Below are 16,720 nucleotides of genomic sequence, written 5' to 3' on the forward strand. Positions count from 1 at the left end.
CCCTACATCCAAATATGCTGTCAATATCAATGAAAAAAAAACATGATTTTTAATTATAGGATTATCTTAATCCATTTCTGACAAAATTTAACCCCCTGGCCTGTTTCATACGCTCATTAACCATCAATTCCTTCAACCTTTCAGCTTCTTCCCATTTCTCACCAATGACATACAAATCAGCAATAAGGCTATAAAGCCCTCTATCATTTTCTGGCTTTGCCGTCTTCAAAACCTGTTCAATCACTCTCTCAGCAATCTCAAATTGCTTGTGCTCCTTACAAGCCGACAAGAATGAACCCAAGACAACAACATTTGGTTCCACTTTCATTTTTTTGATAATCTCATAAGCTTCCTCTAGCATCCCACTTTTCCCAATCAAATAAACCAAGCATGCATAATGTTGAACTCTTGGTTCCAAACCACATTGCTCAATCATCTTGAAATACCTTTTTCCCTCTTCAACAAATCCACCATGAGCACAAGCATTAAGCACCCCAGTGAAAGTCAACTCATTAGGTTTGACACCAGCCATTTGCATCTTCTCAAACACAATCAATGCTTCTCTATTAAATCCACATCTTGCAGCCCCACAAATCATCAACGTCCAAGACATAACATCTCTTTCATCCATCAACTCAAAAACCGTTGCAGCATTTCTCAAAACTCCACCTTTAGCATACATGTTAACCAAAGCAGCACCTATCTCCACATTCAACTCCCACCCATTCTTCACTATGTAACCATGAACTGATTTTCCAGCAAACAATCCAAAACACCCCATATGAGCACATCCCGATAAAACTGCACCAGCAGTTACTTGATCCGGTTTCGTTCCTTCAACCAACAACATTCGTCTAAAAAGGGACAAACTTTGTATATAACTTCCAACATTGGTATAAGCAGAAATCATGGAAGACCAAGACACAGAATCTCTATGAGGCATTTCCTCAAACAACTCACGTGCTCTATTAACATCCCCAAATCTTGAATACCCCAAAATCATGGTGTTCCAAGTGACTATATTCTTTTGAGGCAATTCGTCGAACAATACACATGCATCAAAGAAAGAGAGAAGAACATAAGCATTGAGAAGACAAGTTGCCACGTGGACATGTGATGTGAAACCGAGTTTGATGATGTGGGCGTGAAGGTGGTGAATGATGGGTAAGTTGTATAAATGGGTGCAAGATTTTAAGGTGAAGATGATACAAAAAGTGTCGAGAGGAACACCTTTGCGATGCAATTTGGAATAGAGATGCATTGGTTTGGTTGGTGAAGATGAGGAAGAAGCTTTTTTAATAGCTAAAGCATATGAACTCCAATTTCTCACAAAAGACAACACTGGTGGTAGATGTTTCATTTCATTTCATATCAGTAATTCAATTATGAATAAAATTGAGGCTGATTCTAGTGATTCAAATTCAAAATAGACACACATAAGGAAGAAAATGTAATATGTAATTATTTGTGTGTATGGTATGGGGATGATCTGAATGCACGCGACATCATTTTAATGTTTTTACCATTTTGGCATTTTTGGTTTAAAAAATGTTTAGTTGGTTCGAATCTGTATAAACGAAAACGTGGGTGTAAGGAATTGGTTGTGACATTTCCAACACTAGTTTAAAATCACAAGTATATGAAATTGTGCAGAGTAAATCAGCATTGCTACATTGTAGTATTTGAAATTATAACCGGTCAATTTAGACTTTAAATGTATGTTTTTCATTGATTTTGATAGATGTTTTCTAAATAAACATTTTGATGAAAGTATTGAATTCATTGTTTGTCTTTTTTTAAAAAATTACTAACTAATGTACTTTTTCATTAACTTGAGATTTTTCATTAATTTGAGAGACTAAACTAACACAATCTTTTGAGGATCAAAATGCGGATTTACACAAACTATACATTTGCCATTCTATGATTCAAGCCTTGCAAATACTTTTCCACAAAAATATCGACACCATCATTAAATACTTCTCAACAAAAATATCGACGTCATCATTATTGAAGCCAATGTAATTTTGCAAACTTTTATGACGTTTTAAATGAACTAAGGATTGAGGGCAGATTGCTGTTATGCAGCTGAGCTTTAGATTGAAAGACCCAAATAACATTAGCATAAGAATGGGTTGGAAACTAACAAGAACTTCAATGTTGCATTCATGTAAAGGTATTCCTGTCTATCTGTTTCTAAAACCACTAAGGTTCAAAAAGATATTACATAACATGGTGAAGAAGAATATAAGACCATACAACCACCCTCCCCCCTACCCTTCTTGTCGAATACTACTAAATTCTACATCAAAACTGACGAAACACACAAGGACTGGGAAAGGAGACGGCTACGTAGATTCCGCCAACAAGTGAGATGCAAATAAATATCAGTTCTTTAATTATTTAGGGATGCATCTTTGAATTTTCCCGACCCCAATAGGCCAACAGCGTCAGCAGCTCACGTCTTTGGACAAAGCAGTGCCTTCTTAGGGGATTATTAAAAGCCGCCTCGCTTGTTTGGACAATCCGACGCTCTATGCCCAGACTCCCCACAATTAAAACAGGCACCGCCAAAACTTCTGCAATGCATTTAAAGTGTCATATTAGTTTACATGAGCTTGCAATTGATATTGCAGAGTTAATGCTAATTATGTAACTTGGATAGAAAGAAATCAAGAAAATTGACTGACAGCAATAAAGAGAATTATTATAACTTCTATATTATAACCTGTCCGATGATGATGGAGACCTGCTTGTTCGTCTGCCTCCAATTAGCCAATCATCCCTACCACTTCTTTCTGGTTTGGACCAGCTGCTGCCAGATCTATTATAACTTCTGCCACCCCTCCTAGATGAGTCGCCAAACTCATCATCAGAGCCTCGGCCTCCATCCCATCCTCGTGAAGATCTAAAACCTCCTCTCCCATCCCTAGGATTTCTTCGGTTACTTCGTTCTCTATCGGAAAACTTCCCATAGAAGTCACTTGCAGGCCCATCATCTTGTAAAGGAGGTAACTGCCAATACAAAGTAGCATATGCAACGCACACTTTAATATAATCATTATTGCAATGAATTGATACGGAAATGTGTCCTTTTGGTTGGGTAAGGAAACGAGCATGACACATGCAATCCACAACGATTTACATGATAAAATATTAGTAAATGCTAATAATTTACCTTGGCGACTTTGGAAATAGTGTTTCCAGCTGGTATGTCCTTATTGAGTAACTCTTTAGCAATGTCCTCTGGAAGATCAAAAACGGCTCCTTGAACCTGATATCAGGTATTGGCAACGGTGAATTGTCAAACAATTTGTACAATGTAGGTGGATTCCCAATACTACTCAAGTTTGAAAAAGACAGGCACAGAAACGAATCTAACTCAAATACAAACCCTTTCATCTGCAATTAAATGTATCTTTCCAACTTCATCGGCAGCTTTGGAATATACATCAGAAAGAAAACCGGTGACTGATCTTGCTGAAAAATATCTTTGAGAATTTTCTGAGTCTCGAGTTAGTTGCAATGTAACCCATCCCTGCAATACCAGACAGCTTTAATGAGCTAACGAGAACACACAAGGATGCAAAAACATCATAAATATTTAACACCAACTGAAATGTAATGCAGTACTGAACGATACCCACACTAGTTTTGAGTGCTTATAGATAACACACAAGTTTAGACTGAATTAATGTGATTATCATAGGAGAGACGTGCTGAAAAGTTTAGGAAGCAGCTTGTGAAAACAAAAAACTGTTTCAATAGCAAGATTATTCACACTTAAAATAAAGGCAACAGATAGAAAAATTCTTAGACTGGAAAACTTCAATTAGAAATGCAAGCTTCCAATACCTGTTCATGGGTGATAAGAGACCTGGAAGACGGAGGTTGGGCGAATCCACTAAGTTGTGCCAGTGCAGCTGCAAGGGCAGGTGTTCCTTTTTCTTCAATCAGCTTTTGTGCAGTTGGGGTGAAAAATGCAATAGACTCGGGATGGACTACATTAAGTGTGGCAACAACTTGCTGAGCAGATGCCTCCAAAACATCTTCCATAGACGGTGCGTTAACAAATTCAAATTTGCATCCTACATCACGCTCAAGGGATCTAACTGTTCTTCTCTGGCTACCTGTGTACATCAGAATGGCAGAACCTAGCTTTCCTGCGCGTCCAGTACGACCAGAACGATGTACAAAAGTCTCGGGATCATTGGGAAGCTCGTAATGGATAATCTGAAAGAAAACACATAAGAAGGATATGTTCATCAATATTCAATATGCTGAGAACAGATTGCATTTGCCTTTCAATACTTGACCAAGGCATAACTAAGAAGCTTCTGAGTCAAATATAGATAAAAAATAACAGATGACAGGATTGGGAAGAAATAATCAAACAACGACCTTAAAATTAATACTATGTATTTATGTGCACAGTTCACACTTCATACGAATATAAAATTCTAACTCTGAAGTCAGATGAGACAGTGTACACTAAAAACAGATTGAAGAAAAGGTCGACTTTATATGGACGTACCAAATCGACATTGGGAATATCAAGTCCACGAGATGCAACATCGGTAGCAACAAGCACTGTAAATTTTCCTTGCCTGAAACCATTCAATGTTCTCTCTCTCTGGTGCTGAGATATATCGCCATGCAGTGCTTCAGAAGTGATACTATTTGTTAATGCTAATGACACTTCATCAGCATCTCTTTTTGTCTGCGTAAAAACTATAGTCTTCCCACCCTTCGCATAAACCTAAAAGAAATAGTAACATTTAATAAAATTAGTGAACTCGGTACCTATTAAAGCCAATGGTGCAATGATACCGTGACAAAAAATAATAGCTTGAAACACATCAGAAATATAAAACTAATTGATTTAATATATTCATGATTTCCAGCAACTACATGAGTTGAGGAAGAATACACAGCCATAATTGTTACAAGCATAACTTTTGGTTACTATTTACTAGAACTTGTTACTAGTAAAAACAGTAATGCAATATTAATCGATGTTTGACTAAACGTAACCGACAGAATACAGATGCAGAGGTTATAGAACATCAAACTAGGAAAGAAAAAATCAACTGGCAACTTACAGTAATAAGATCGGAAAGAATTGTTCGTTTTGAAGTGGAAGTGGCTGATATAGCATAAAGTTTTATCCCTTCAGCGAGCTTTTCTTCTTCATCGCCAACCTTTTAAAAAGAAAATGGGAAAGCATCATGATCATTATCTAATTGTTTTTTGATAGAAATGCATCACAGTTATGACTCAATTTTCATACTAAAATAACATAAATGTTATGCACAATTATGGCACAAACCATTTGATGATAGGGTCATGAAATTTAGGAGCAATCAAGGATATGGTAGAGAAAAAATTGAAGGGGAAAAGAGGCAAAGCAGATGCGTCTTCAAAATAAACAGTTATCAATTGGCTATATTCTATGTATACTTGGAGAATAGAAGGCTGCAGTAAGAGAAAAAGTTACCAAATCAATTGTCAACGGATTGTTCAAATACTTCCTGGCCAATTTCTTCACCCAAGTAGGCATGGTTGCAGAAAAAAGCATGCTCTGTCTCTTTGGTGGAAGCTTCTCTAAAATGACTTCCACATCCTCCTCAAACCCAACAGCAAGCATCTGATCAGCTTCATCGAGTACCAAATACTCAACTTCACTCAACTTAAGCGTGTTCCCATTTATAAGGTCAATCAGTCTACCGGGAGTTCCAACAACTACATCAACACCACGCGAAAGTGCACTCTGCTGAGTAACATAAGAAACACCTCCATAAACACAAACCGTTTTGAGATAAGGTGCAGATTCTTTTATCTCTTTCTCTACTTGCTTTGCTAACTCCCTTGTCGGTGCAAGGACCAAAGCTCTAGGAAGACGCCTAACAACAAAGAAACAAACACATACATATGAAACATGAAACATAACTGAAATTAAAATTAATACGTGAAACACTCATTGCATGAAATGTGGCTTGAAACTGTGTTTACATGTGGATGACATTCCTCATCACACAAGTCTTCAAGTCGGTTTTGTAAGAATGAGTTAAACCTAATATAAAAATCTAAGATTCTATCAAAGTTTATCCGAGATTCCTTGGGTCAAACATTAAATGTGAAGTTGTGTATGTGAGGGTGTGGTGAGGGCCAATATTGAATGAAATACGATTAAAAAATGTGTTTATAAATGGGATGCTTTCAATATGGCTTGAAAATGTATTTACAATTGAAGGACATATGTCACCATACAAGTGGGTTTTGTAGGGTTTAATTAGGGATAAGGCACCCCAAATTTTTCGAGTATCTTTTTGCACATGACATGAAATCACGAATGTGACGAACGAGTGAATGGGGATTACCTGTAAGAACCTGAATCACCATCATCATTGAGGCCATTAATAATAGGAATTCCAAACGCCAATGTTTTCCCTGTCCCAGTCTTAGCACGAGCGATTATATCTCTACCTTGTAGTGCAGGTACTAACACGGCTCTCTAATTATAAACAGACAAAAAACAATTATTAACCAAAAACATGGAACAATATTATGCAAAAATTAACAGACTGTTAGGTTTTGTTAACGCACCTGAATGGGAAAAAGTTCGGTAATACCACGGTTGCGGAGTGAATCGACGAGACGCGAAGGCAAGTTGAGTTTGGAAATGTCAAGTTCGTCGGCAGAAACAGTTTGGGAAGGGAACTCATCGTCTTCGTCGAAGCCTATTCCTTGGAATGCGTCATCACTGAGGAGTGAAGAAGATGAGGAGTTGGGAGTAGCAACCGCGGAAGGAAGAAACCTATCAGAGGAGTTGTTATGTGTGAGGAGGTTGTTGCTGACGTGGCGGGACTTGTTGCCGTCGAAAGAATGGAATCTAACGGATGAAGTTGGTTTGTGCTTTTTGAATTGTTCGAGAGGAGGAAGCTTGTATGTGGAGGAAGCACCAATTAATGTTACGGAAGCCATTTTTTGTTTTCCTTTGGTTCTTCTTCTTCTTAGTGGATAGAAGAAGAACGAAGTGAAAGAGATAAAGATAAGGGAAAATAGAAATGAAGTTAAATGAATGAAAGAATGTATGGCTTCTTAAACCTCCAACTCGCCCTCGAGTAAGTGTTAGTTTAATCAAACCGATTTAGATATTTCGACTCGGGTCGGGTGGATCTAATCTACCCGGATTCTTCTAACTCGCCTCCTTTGGATAGGTTATATTTTTTTGGTCGATCTATTTGTTAAAGAATATATATGTTTTTTAAGCATGTGATACTTAAAGAAATGAGGTTATAGTGGTTCAAAGTTGGACTAAAAGCTGAATAAAGTTTAATAATTACCTCAGCTAATATATCTTTGTAATTATAGATTTATTGTATAGATTAAGTTTTTCTAAAGTGAACAATAAATTTATTCATTTAATAGAATATCTTAGAGTTTTATGATAATAATGTGATTCAATTCATCCACATAAAAAAAACACTAATAGTAATGTCTAACAAGAAATGAGCCATAAAAAATCAAATAGTGACTCAAAATCAAAATGGTATGACTAAATTAATATTTAAAACTTATCAACCAATTTAACAAAGTCTTATACTAAACCCCTTTTAATGACAATATAGAGATGAGAATCTACAATTTTTTACCAATCTATATAAATTTGTACTGTTGTATGCTTGTTTCTAGTATAAAGTGATATCAACACCGGATTGGAAGACAAATAAAATGTGGTGGAGTTGCATATATTAGTGTAAATTTCATTTGAACCCGTCATCAACTTTTAAAAAATCCAAATCTATTGGGACATTTTCACAAACATGTAATGTGCCTTTTACCTTCTATTGATATTTTTAAATGATGATATATTTTTTGATAGTAACTATATAAAATATATCGATAATATTATTAAACATATAATTTATGTATAATAAGAGTCAAAATTTCACAATTTTAAATATGAAAAAATTTGTTAGGAATGAATACTGCAATAGATATAATAATTAAGAGACCAAAAAGTTTAATTTTAAAATGAAAAATTTATTTTAAATATAATAAAATTATAGACAAAAAGTACAATTAAACTTAACTTAAATATAACTTAACCAAGTTGGATTATTCTCAAATCTGTTTTCTTACATGTTAATGTTTAAATTAAGATATTTTGTGAAAAAAATAATAAATTGTTCCGAAAAATAGGTAAGAAGGGTGTGTAATGAAGAATTGGGTGAAAACTGCAAATCACACGTTTGGGTCGAGCGTGTGGAAAAGTAGAAGGCAACGCCAACACAACACAGCACAGCTGTTAGAAACAAATACTGCAATTTTCAATTTTGGGGCATCGTTGGCACTGTACCCCTACCCCCATTTTCCCCATTCCTTGCTACCAAAGCCAACACTCAACCTTACCTTTCTTCTTCAATCATTTCTTTCTCTTCTCATCATTCAATTCTCAACGGATCTGCTCCATTTTTTCTCCATCTGGCTAGGGTTTACGCGTTTTGCTGATCTGAAGAGAGCTTGACCAGAATGGGGGTACTGGTTCCGGTTTTCTTCTATATCATCGCTTTCTTGTGTACCGTTGGAGCCGTCGCTTTGGCCATTCTTCACATTTACAAACACCTTCTCAATTACACTGAACCTACTTATCAGCGTTTCATTGTTCGGATCGTTTTCATGGTTCCGGTCAGATTTCATTTCTCATTCAATTGCACTTGTTATATGCAATCTTTATTATCCCCGTTTTTCATTGGTGCATTTTGTTAGTTGGACTGATTAGTTTTTATTAGCTAAGATAATTAAATATTAACCCAACCCTAAATGTGTCACTGTTGAAATGTCAAGTTACATTCATTGTTTTCACTTCGTGTATGCCTGGATGGAGGATTTTGAAAGGGAGGGAAGGGATTATTTTTCTTTTTAAAATTAAGGAAGCTATTATTAAATATTTCTTAAAATAATTGAGTGTGGTCAAAATATTATATCATCATCTATCATGTTATTGTTTCTTTTCTTTTTTTAATTTTCAAATATATACAAAATATAAACTCAGTACTCCAAAAAACCCTCCCATCTAAAACCCTCAATCCAAACAAACCCTTAGATGAGGGACTTTTGAACTTCTCCTCTGTAAACGTGAGGGAATTGGGACCATGAATTGGCTTGGCTGTTATCCAGTATCTTAATATAGAAAGTTGTAAATTCTGGAATTATTTTATCAGCTAATTGACTGAGTGACTGAACCGTGTTTTATTTTACCTATTTGGTTATTTACCAACAATGTCTACTTGCTGTATTTACTATGCATAAAGAGTATGCTTTCCCTGTTGCTTAGTAATTGTAAATGTCAGTACATGTATGGTTTGTGTTTTTCTTAATAGTTATTTGGTTTCTCTTTTTAGGTCCTTTGTTTTCTTCTTCATTTACAGATCATAGTGCTCTTGAAATTCGAATGGGAATATTACTAGTGTTTTCTTTTTATGGCTCATTTCAAACAGGTACTAAACATTAAATTAATTTTCTTTGGCAGGTTTATGCGTTAATGTCATTCATGTCCCTTGTTTTACCGGGGAGTTCAATCTATTTTAATTCTATCCGTGAAGTGTAAGTTATCTGTGTTTCCTTATTTATCAGTTTACTTATGTTGTTTCTAATATTTAGACCAAACATTTCTTTCATATATGTTGTTCCGACCTGTTTCATGTTTTAACAAGGTGATTCAATGATTGCCAGATATATATCATATATTGCTATTGTATTTTGATTCAAAGCATGACATCATGAATATTTAAGGTTCAAAAATCCCTCCTACCTGCTCTAGTTTGATACCTTGTCATTGCTCTAGATAGAGTCCATATTCATAGAATAGAAGATGCATCTAGTCCTTCAAGTTCATTGTTTTTTCTTGGAGTATATCTAAAAATGTGTCGCTGGGGTATGTTTATGTTTACCTTGTTAGCTAGTAGCTGCTAAGCAATGCTAGAGTTGAAAGAGCTCAGAGAAGTAATCGTTCAATGATATGACTAACGATTGCAGCAGTTCTCACCCATGTGATCACAAGTGGAAAGGCGATTGCCCCCTTCATTTTCTATTTAATATGATTTCATTCTTTTCCTTTATCTTCTTTTTCACCTCAGATGACTAAAATTCTGTAATCTAAGTTCACCTTGCTAATTGTTGTCTGTCCCAGATTTGAAATTATAATGAATTTTTAGATATACATTGATATTGATTAACCAAATTTGTTGATCATTTTCTTTTGTCTACTGTTTCAGCTATGAAGCTTGGGTCATTTACAATTTTCTGTCACTGTGTCTAGCATGGGTTGGTGGTCCTGGATCAGTTGTAATAAGTTTGAGTGGTCGGGTTCTGAAGCCATCAGTTTGTCTGATGACTTGTTGCTTTCCTCCTATACCACTGGATGGGTGAGTTCTATTCATATTTTTGTACTAAAAGCTGATGGTCTGAAAATGGTTATGTATATCTTGAAACCAATCCCTTGAACTTTTTACTTCGGTTTTTGGAATTACCTTTTTTTTAAAATCTAAGAGGCTAGGATGACTTATGTAGCCCATACTATGGAAATTTGCTGTTATAAATTATTCGAAAACCTTCTAGACATCCCAGAGAAGCAGCATACCGTGATACAGACTTGTAACATAGTGGCATGATCATCATATCATAACTAATTTTCATTTATCACTTCTAAAACTTCTATTGTAGGCGTTTCATACGTAAATGCAAGCAAGGGTGTTTGCAGTTTGTGATTTTGAAGCCCATTTTAGTAGTTGTTACACTTATTCTTTATGCTAAGGGGAAATACAAAGATGGAAATTTCAATCCAAAGCAGTCATACTTGTATCTTACGATCATCTATACGTTCTCTTATACAATGGCTCTCTATGCTCTTGCATTGTTTTATGTGGCATGCAAGGATCTGCTTCAGCCATTCAATCCAGTCCCAAAGTTTATTATCATAAAGTCTGTTGTATTTCTGACTTATTGGCAGGTAATTTCTATACATCTCTCATTTTTACAGTCTATTCTTTTCTCATACTTTCAACTCTATCTTATTGATGTTTGTATTGTGATTTTAGATGAACAGGTAAAGAGTAGCAATTATATTTCTCTTTTATGTTAGCACAAAAAGGATCTTAATGTTATGTAAAATGAATTCTAATCTTTTATAAGGATGTCTTATTTGATCTTAAGGTGATCAGTTACTTGTTTGGAGCTTTTGGAAGTATATTACAGTACAATATATTAGTTATTGTTTCGCTATCCAAGTAATGTTAGAAATCACTGTATGCTAGGAATTGGAGTTGGCTTATTTACTTTTCTTGTGAATTGCATTTTGTATGTATTATTTTTGCATGTAAATATCATTCAGCTGACTGTGTTTTCAACACTCAAGCATATTCAGAAAATCCCATCTTATTGGTATCAGAGCGGGATCGATCCCGCTTCTCATTTTCACTTCAATTGTATAGTTCAGCTGCATCAATGCTGGGCTCTGTTCTGAATTTCTACCTATCTCCTTAAAGCTCCAGCTGTGTTCCCGCGTCCTTATTCATTCCAGCACATACTTCGTCTATTGTCAGTCTATTTTCTTGCCTCTGTCAACCGTCATCTGGTGATTTTCCATCCAGAAAAAGACCACCTTTAGGAATGCCTCTCCATGTGTCGAACTTTTCAAAAGTCACGGCAGCGTGAAAGCTATGCACTGCCATCCCATCCCGTCACTTGTCTGCCTCGAGTCTGTTTTGGCCCTTTTGGGTCTAATGTACTCATTTCTCTCTGGTCTGGGTGGTGGGTCTCAGACCCTTTTTTCATGGCGTTGACTGCATGGTCTGATAAGAGTAAAAGGGGTCCCCATCTCTTTCAATTGCCTCTAAAAAACTAAATGGAAATAAATTACTTGGATCGTGCTCTGATGTAGACTCCTGGTTTCTTGATCAGGGAATTTTTTATCATTTGACAACCCATGCCTCATAAGAGAATATGTGGCAATAAGTTGGCTGTCACTTTGTAACCTTGTTTTGGCTATGTAATGAATGTATTGATCTGTTTCTTTTGGTTCACTACCGTTCCTATTAATCTTATAAAATTTGGAGAAAGGATAAGGAAGTTTGTGCTAATGACATCCAAATTCTGATGCTGTCCATAATTAAACAACTCTTCAAATGCACACTCATGATTTAAATCTCCTAGTTGAACAAAGCTTAGCCTACCACCATCCAGCATGTGAAGATGATTAAGACTGATGAAGACCCTTGAAAGGTGCTGGATAAGTTGGATCAAATGTACATGATTTTTCTTTTTCATGATCTACATAAGGATTTCGAAAATGTTAGAAATTAAGTTCCAGCCAACCCAAACGTTAATCTAGTGGACGGGCTGCGCTTGACTGTTTATTTCGAGTTCTATTGACTAAAACATCTGTCAAGTGACTAAAGTCTTACTCTTTTGTAGTTATGTACTGTTTTAACAATTTCTGATCCTGGAGGATGAGGACTTCGTGGACATAGAAAGGGTGGTTAAGGTAGCCGGCCACAATGCTGTTTTAGCAAATGAGTATCTGTATGACGCATTCAATATTGATGCTATCCTTGTATGGTTTTACAGGAAAACCTTCAAACATGTCATTGGTTCTAGACTTAAAATGTTGGATGTTGAAAAGAAAGATGATATTCATCAAGAAAATGCGTCCTTATATAATGAGTATCAGGATCTCATGTTAAAGGAAGCTTCCTATAACAGTGTCACTTCCCCAGTGCCCCGATATAGTAATTCCTCATTTTGTTTACTATTTTTCAGTTTTATCTTCCAGATCTTGGACTGATATTCTATATCATATTGCTGGTGTCCTTCCTCTTTATCAAACTGATCTGCCACTAAAGCTCTCTTTTCATTACACTTATAGATGGTTCAAAAGTTAAAGGCCACCGGCATTTGCCAAATCTTGCCTCCCACAAATCTGTCCTCATTCGTAGTAGTCCTTTTTACTTAGTATCAATTAGTAAACTGACTCACTCTAAATCTTTCAATGGCCCTTTTTACTGTTTTTTGTTATAAACAAGACTGTAGTAGCAGATGATTGACACACACTTTGAATCATATGGATTTTATTATCTCAACTTTTGTCATCGACCATTTGTGTTGTGTTTGATTCTCCATCTTTTCTTTGGTCATCCATGTCCAATACTTGGAGAAAAATGTTCCTTGGTGATCCTCTTGTTTGTGAAAATCACTTCTAACCAGTCAACTATATTTTTTTAAATTACCTCCTGTTGTCTGTTTCTCAAGGTTTTTACTTTTCTAAATTTACTTCAAATTCTAAGCTTATTTAGATTCCTAGTAATAAATACATATAAAAGGAGAGTTGATGTCCACATGGTCGTATGATCATATATTATTTAGTTGCATGCAAAAGGTTTGCCATGTGATGGGATCTAAATTAAAAAATTTAAGATGGCTATAGCCTATCTGTTAACTTGTTGATTATTTTATCATATTTTGTTTTTACACTAGAGGTTTAAAGCAGCGTTAGTTTTTGTTTTTTATTTCTTAGGGGGTGCTATTCTTTCTTGCTGCAAAGTCGGGATTGATTGAGGATGCTGAGGAAGCTGCTCTACTTCAAAACTTTATCATTTGTGTTGAGATGCTTATTGCTGCTGTGGGCCACTTTTATGCATTTCCATACAAAGAATATGCTGGGGCTAATATAGGTGGATCCCGTGGTTTGACTGCTAGCCTTGGGCATGCTTTGAAGTTGAATGACTTTTACCATGATACAGTCCACCAGGTAAGTCTCACTTTTTATGTTCTGTCCATATTTTACTGACTTTGTTAGCATATGCCTTTGCACTAGGCTTAGCCTCGCTCTGCAATGCATTTATAGTTCCTTGTGTTGTTGAAATTTCTGACCTTCATTTGTTTTTTCTCTTGCAATAAAAAATCTGATACTACTCAAATTTGTGGCAGTTTGCACCCACATATCATGATTATGTTCTCTACAACCACAGTGAAGGGGAAGAAGGAACAAGAAAGTACAGGTCACGAACGTTTGTTCCAATTGGCCCTGAGATGGACAATGTGAGAAAAAATAAGCATGTTATTGGAAACAAGATAGATGACATACAGCTGGCAAGCTTCTCTTCTAATAGTAGTACTCCTTCATATTCTGGTTCGATGCCCGATGCTTCAAACTCTGATGTAATGAAATCTTCCTTGCTTGTGGATGTCTCCAATTCTATGTCCATACCATATGATTTGACGCTTATTGACTTGGATGTATCCAGTTACCCTGAAAAAGTTCCTGCAGCTGATAAAGCTGGTGCTAGGTGATCGGTAAGGAACATTCAGAACTAAGTTGGTTGGGATAATGTTATTGCTATAGAGAGGATGTGTGCATCTAACAATTTCTTTTTTGGCTCGGAGAGGACAATGATCCAAGTGTGGTTCCTTACATTCCAGGAAAAGATTTAAGCAGATCATGTGCAAACATATATTTGAGTTGATCTATAAAAAGTCGGTTGTCAGTCTCAACACCAAGCAAACAAAACTATACTTGTTATTGGTCTCGGTCTTCGTCAAACTGTAATTGTCTCTGTTAGTTTTGTTCTATCACCTATGTGCAATTGTAGATACATAACTTGTTGACATACGTAAGTGTTCAAACACGAGTGATACTCAAGAAATTTGACTTAGAATTAATTTATTGATTCTTTTCTTCCATGCATTAGAGAGAGTTGGGTTCATGTTGGTTTAATGCTTATAGCCACTGTCGTTATTAACAATTTTGTCATCCTAATGTTTTTATGTTTGATAGAATTTTATTCATGCGTGATTTCGTGGTTAGTTGTTAGGATCCTCTTGCATGTTTGGTGCCCCAGTAAAGTCATTAGAATTACGGTGAGTTGTGATTTTTAAAAATTACAAGTTGTAGTTATGTTTTGCATTCTGGTGTAGTTGTTAGACTCACAATGATATTCTGCAATTTTGACAACTGTCAATTTCATCGAGATATCAAACATATGTTTATTAATTTTTATAGTCCATATCTTGTCCACTTTAAAGTTTTTTCTTCATATGTTAGTTACTTTCTGCTCCTAAAAAATTGAATTTGAATACTAAACACTGCTCAGACGATGTCATCATGGGTAAACAAACCCCAATCCTCTAATTTGCCCGTTTGTACTTTTTTTTCTTTCTTTTCAAGTTTAATTTATAAGTGGCTGATGAGTTTATGAAATGTTAGGATTCAATAATGTGAACATGTATGTCTCAGCATTACGAACCAGATTAGTTTTATACCTAACTGATGAGCATATATACTCGGACAACGACAAACACAATTAATCTCTACCTATGGATAATTAGAAAAAAAAATTATTTAAAACAAATTTTAAGTATTAATTTAAAGAAGTTTAATAAATTGAAATTTCATTTGATTAAGAAATTAATACATATTTAATTTAGTTCAGTATTTAAACTCTTAGGACCTAAAGTTGAAGTTCAAATTTTCTAAGATTTTAACGGATTTTTCAATTAATAATATAATTTTCCCTTTCCTCATTTTTTTAGAAAAGAAACTGTAGATACATGTTTAGGATATAGGTTTATCTTTAAAAAAAAGGACTTAAAGTTGATAAATAAGATTGATCAAATGGTACACCTCATTTTTTTTAAGGATAAAAAAGAACATGAAAGTAATGTGTTCTAAATGTGGAAAGAAAAGCATAGTTATGGGTGATAATTGATATCTACAGATAAAAATAATATTCATTTTTATATTTATATTTGTGTGGGTATCAATTTATAGATATAGTCTTTTAAATAAAAAATCAATGATGTATAAAAATCACTATTTTTGTTATTGTTATTTCTACATGCATTATCAATAATATTATCAAAGGCATAATTTTTAATTTATAGCCATTCCTTACATATAGTGTATTTACAGTAAAATTAACAAAATAACAATAAATGTGTGATTTTGTATGATTTATATTATTCAACTTTTATAAAATTACGATAATTTATTTTAATTTTATTTATAATATTAAATAAAAAAACAAAAAGAAAACTAACATGCACCTAGGTCCATTCACCTAGGTGTTGATTTTTCGAAATCTCCGCTTATTATATTGTGTTCTTTGCATATTTATTGTAACACGCGAAGGATTAAGTTTGATGCACCGATTATAACATTACGAAAGCATTTGTCCCCACATGATGAAAGAAATGATACCCCGCTGTAAATTAACGTATAACCCTTTTAAACCAAACCAAACCAAACCATTCGAGAATCATTCATGAAGGCAACAAGAAGATGATGCAACCGTGTGACTGTCTTAATGATGATTCACGCATGGAACCATACTTATGAAAGACGAAACAAAACAAAAAAACTGTCGTGGATGAAAATAATACTAAAAAATACCGTGTACTCTGCCCATGTCCCTAATTATAAATATTATTTAGAATTTATTTTCTTTAAATATAAATATATTTACAATTTCTTAGATGCATTTGTTATTATTTTTTATAAATATTTCTCTGATTAATTATAGTATCAATTAGTTTTGAAAGATAAAAAATCACATTGAATATATTTATACAATGAGAGTAATTTAGTAATAGTCGTACACAAAATTTATATATTAATTATACTATTTTTTATTGATATATGTAAAATATGTAATGAGTGCTT

At 34.7% G+C, this 16,720-nt stretch overlaps 3 protein-coding genes across 3 annotated transcripts; 1 reads left to right on the plus strand and 2 right to left on the minus strand.

Moving 5' to 3' along the window:
- Nucleotides 1-6: 6 nt before the first annotated feature.
- On the minus strand, nucleotides 7-1,714 carry LOC101495098 (pentatricopeptide repeat-containing protein At2g20540-like). Its single transcript, XM_004494438.4, has one exon. The coding sequence runs from the start codon at nucleotides 1,358-1,360 to the stop codon at nucleotides 62-64; it is 1,299 nt and encodes a 432-aa protein (XP_004494495.1). The 5' UTR covers nucleotides 1,361-1,714; the 3' UTR covers nucleotides 7-61.
- A 429-nt stretch (nucleotides 1,715-2,143) lies between these two features.
- On the minus strand, nucleotides 2,144-7,102 carry LOC101495761 (DEAD-box ATP-dependent RNA helicase 3, chloroplastic). Its single transcript, XM_012714139.3, has 10 exons — nucleotides 6,607-7,102; nucleotides 6,381-6,514; nucleotides 5,498-5,903; nucleotides 5,103-5,201; nucleotides 4,535-4,759; nucleotides 3,856-4,233; nucleotides 3,395-3,538; nucleotides 3,179-3,274; nucleotides 2,729-3,015; nucleotides 2,144-2,579 (listed from the first exon to the last, which is right to left on the minus strand). The coding sequence occupies exons 1-10, from the start codon at nucleotides 6,982-6,984 to the stop codon at nucleotides 2,498-2,500; spliced, it is 2,229 nt and encodes a 742-aa protein (XP_012569593.1). The 5' UTR covers nucleotides 6,985-7,102; the 3' UTR covers nucleotides 2,144-2,497.
- Nucleotides 7,103-8,246: 1,144 nt separating this feature from the next.
- Nucleotides 8,247-14,746, plus strand: LOC101495427 (uncharacterized). Its single transcript, XM_004494439.4, has 6 exons — nucleotides 8,247-8,691; nucleotides 9,536-9,609; nucleotides 10,281-10,430; nucleotides 10,729-11,014; nucleotides 13,577-13,810; nucleotides 13,990-14,746. Exons 1-6 carry the CDS (start codon nucleotides 8,536-8,538, stop codon nucleotides 14,350-14,352), a joined length of 1,263 nt encoding a protein of 420 aa, XP_004494496.1. The 5' UTR covers nucleotides 8,247-8,535; the 3' UTR covers nucleotides 14,353-14,746.
- Nucleotides 14,747-16,720: the final 1,974 nt, after the last annotated feature.

Source organism: Cicer arietinum, chromosome 3 (genome assembly GCF_000331145.2).
Source record: "Cicer arietinum cultivar CDC Frontier isolate Library 1 chromosome 3, Cicar.CDCFrontier_v2.0, whole genome shotgun sequence".
In the NCBI taxonomy this organism is placed as follows: Eukaryota; Viridiplantae; Streptophyta; class Magnoliopsida; order Fabales; family Fabaceae; genus Cicer; species Cicer arietinum.

Bases quoted from the DNA above. Each gene is read 5' to 3' on its own strand.
- LOC101495427 (XM_004494439.4), top strand. From the start codon at position 8,536: ATGGGGGTACTGGTTCCGGTTTTCTTCTATATCATCGCTTTCTTGTGT. The intron at 8,692-9,535 runs GTCAGATTTCAT...TTTCTTTGGCAG, and splicing joins GGATCGTTTTCATGGTTCCG to GTTTATGCGTTAATGTCATT. The intron at 9,610-10,280 runs GTAAGTTATCTG...CTACTGTTTCAG, and splicing joins TTTAATTCTATCCGTGAAGT to CTATGAAGCTTGGGTCATTT.
- LOC101495098 (XM_004494438.4), bottom strand. From the start codon at position 1,360: ATGAAACATCTACCACCAGTGTTGTCTTTTGTGAGAAATTGGAGTTCA.
- LOC101495761 (XM_012714139.3), bottom strand. From the start codon at position 6,984: ATGGCTTCCGTAACATTAATTGGTGCTTCCTCCACATACAAGCTTCCT. The intron at 3,275-3,394 runs GTTTGTATTTGA...ACCTGATATCAG, and splicing joins ATTTAATTGCAGATGAAAGG to GTTCAAGGAGCCGTTTTTGA. The intron at 3,016-3,178 runs GTAAATTATTAG...TTGTATTGGCAG, and splicing joins CTATTTCCAAAGTCGCCAAG to TTACCTCCTTTACAAGATGA.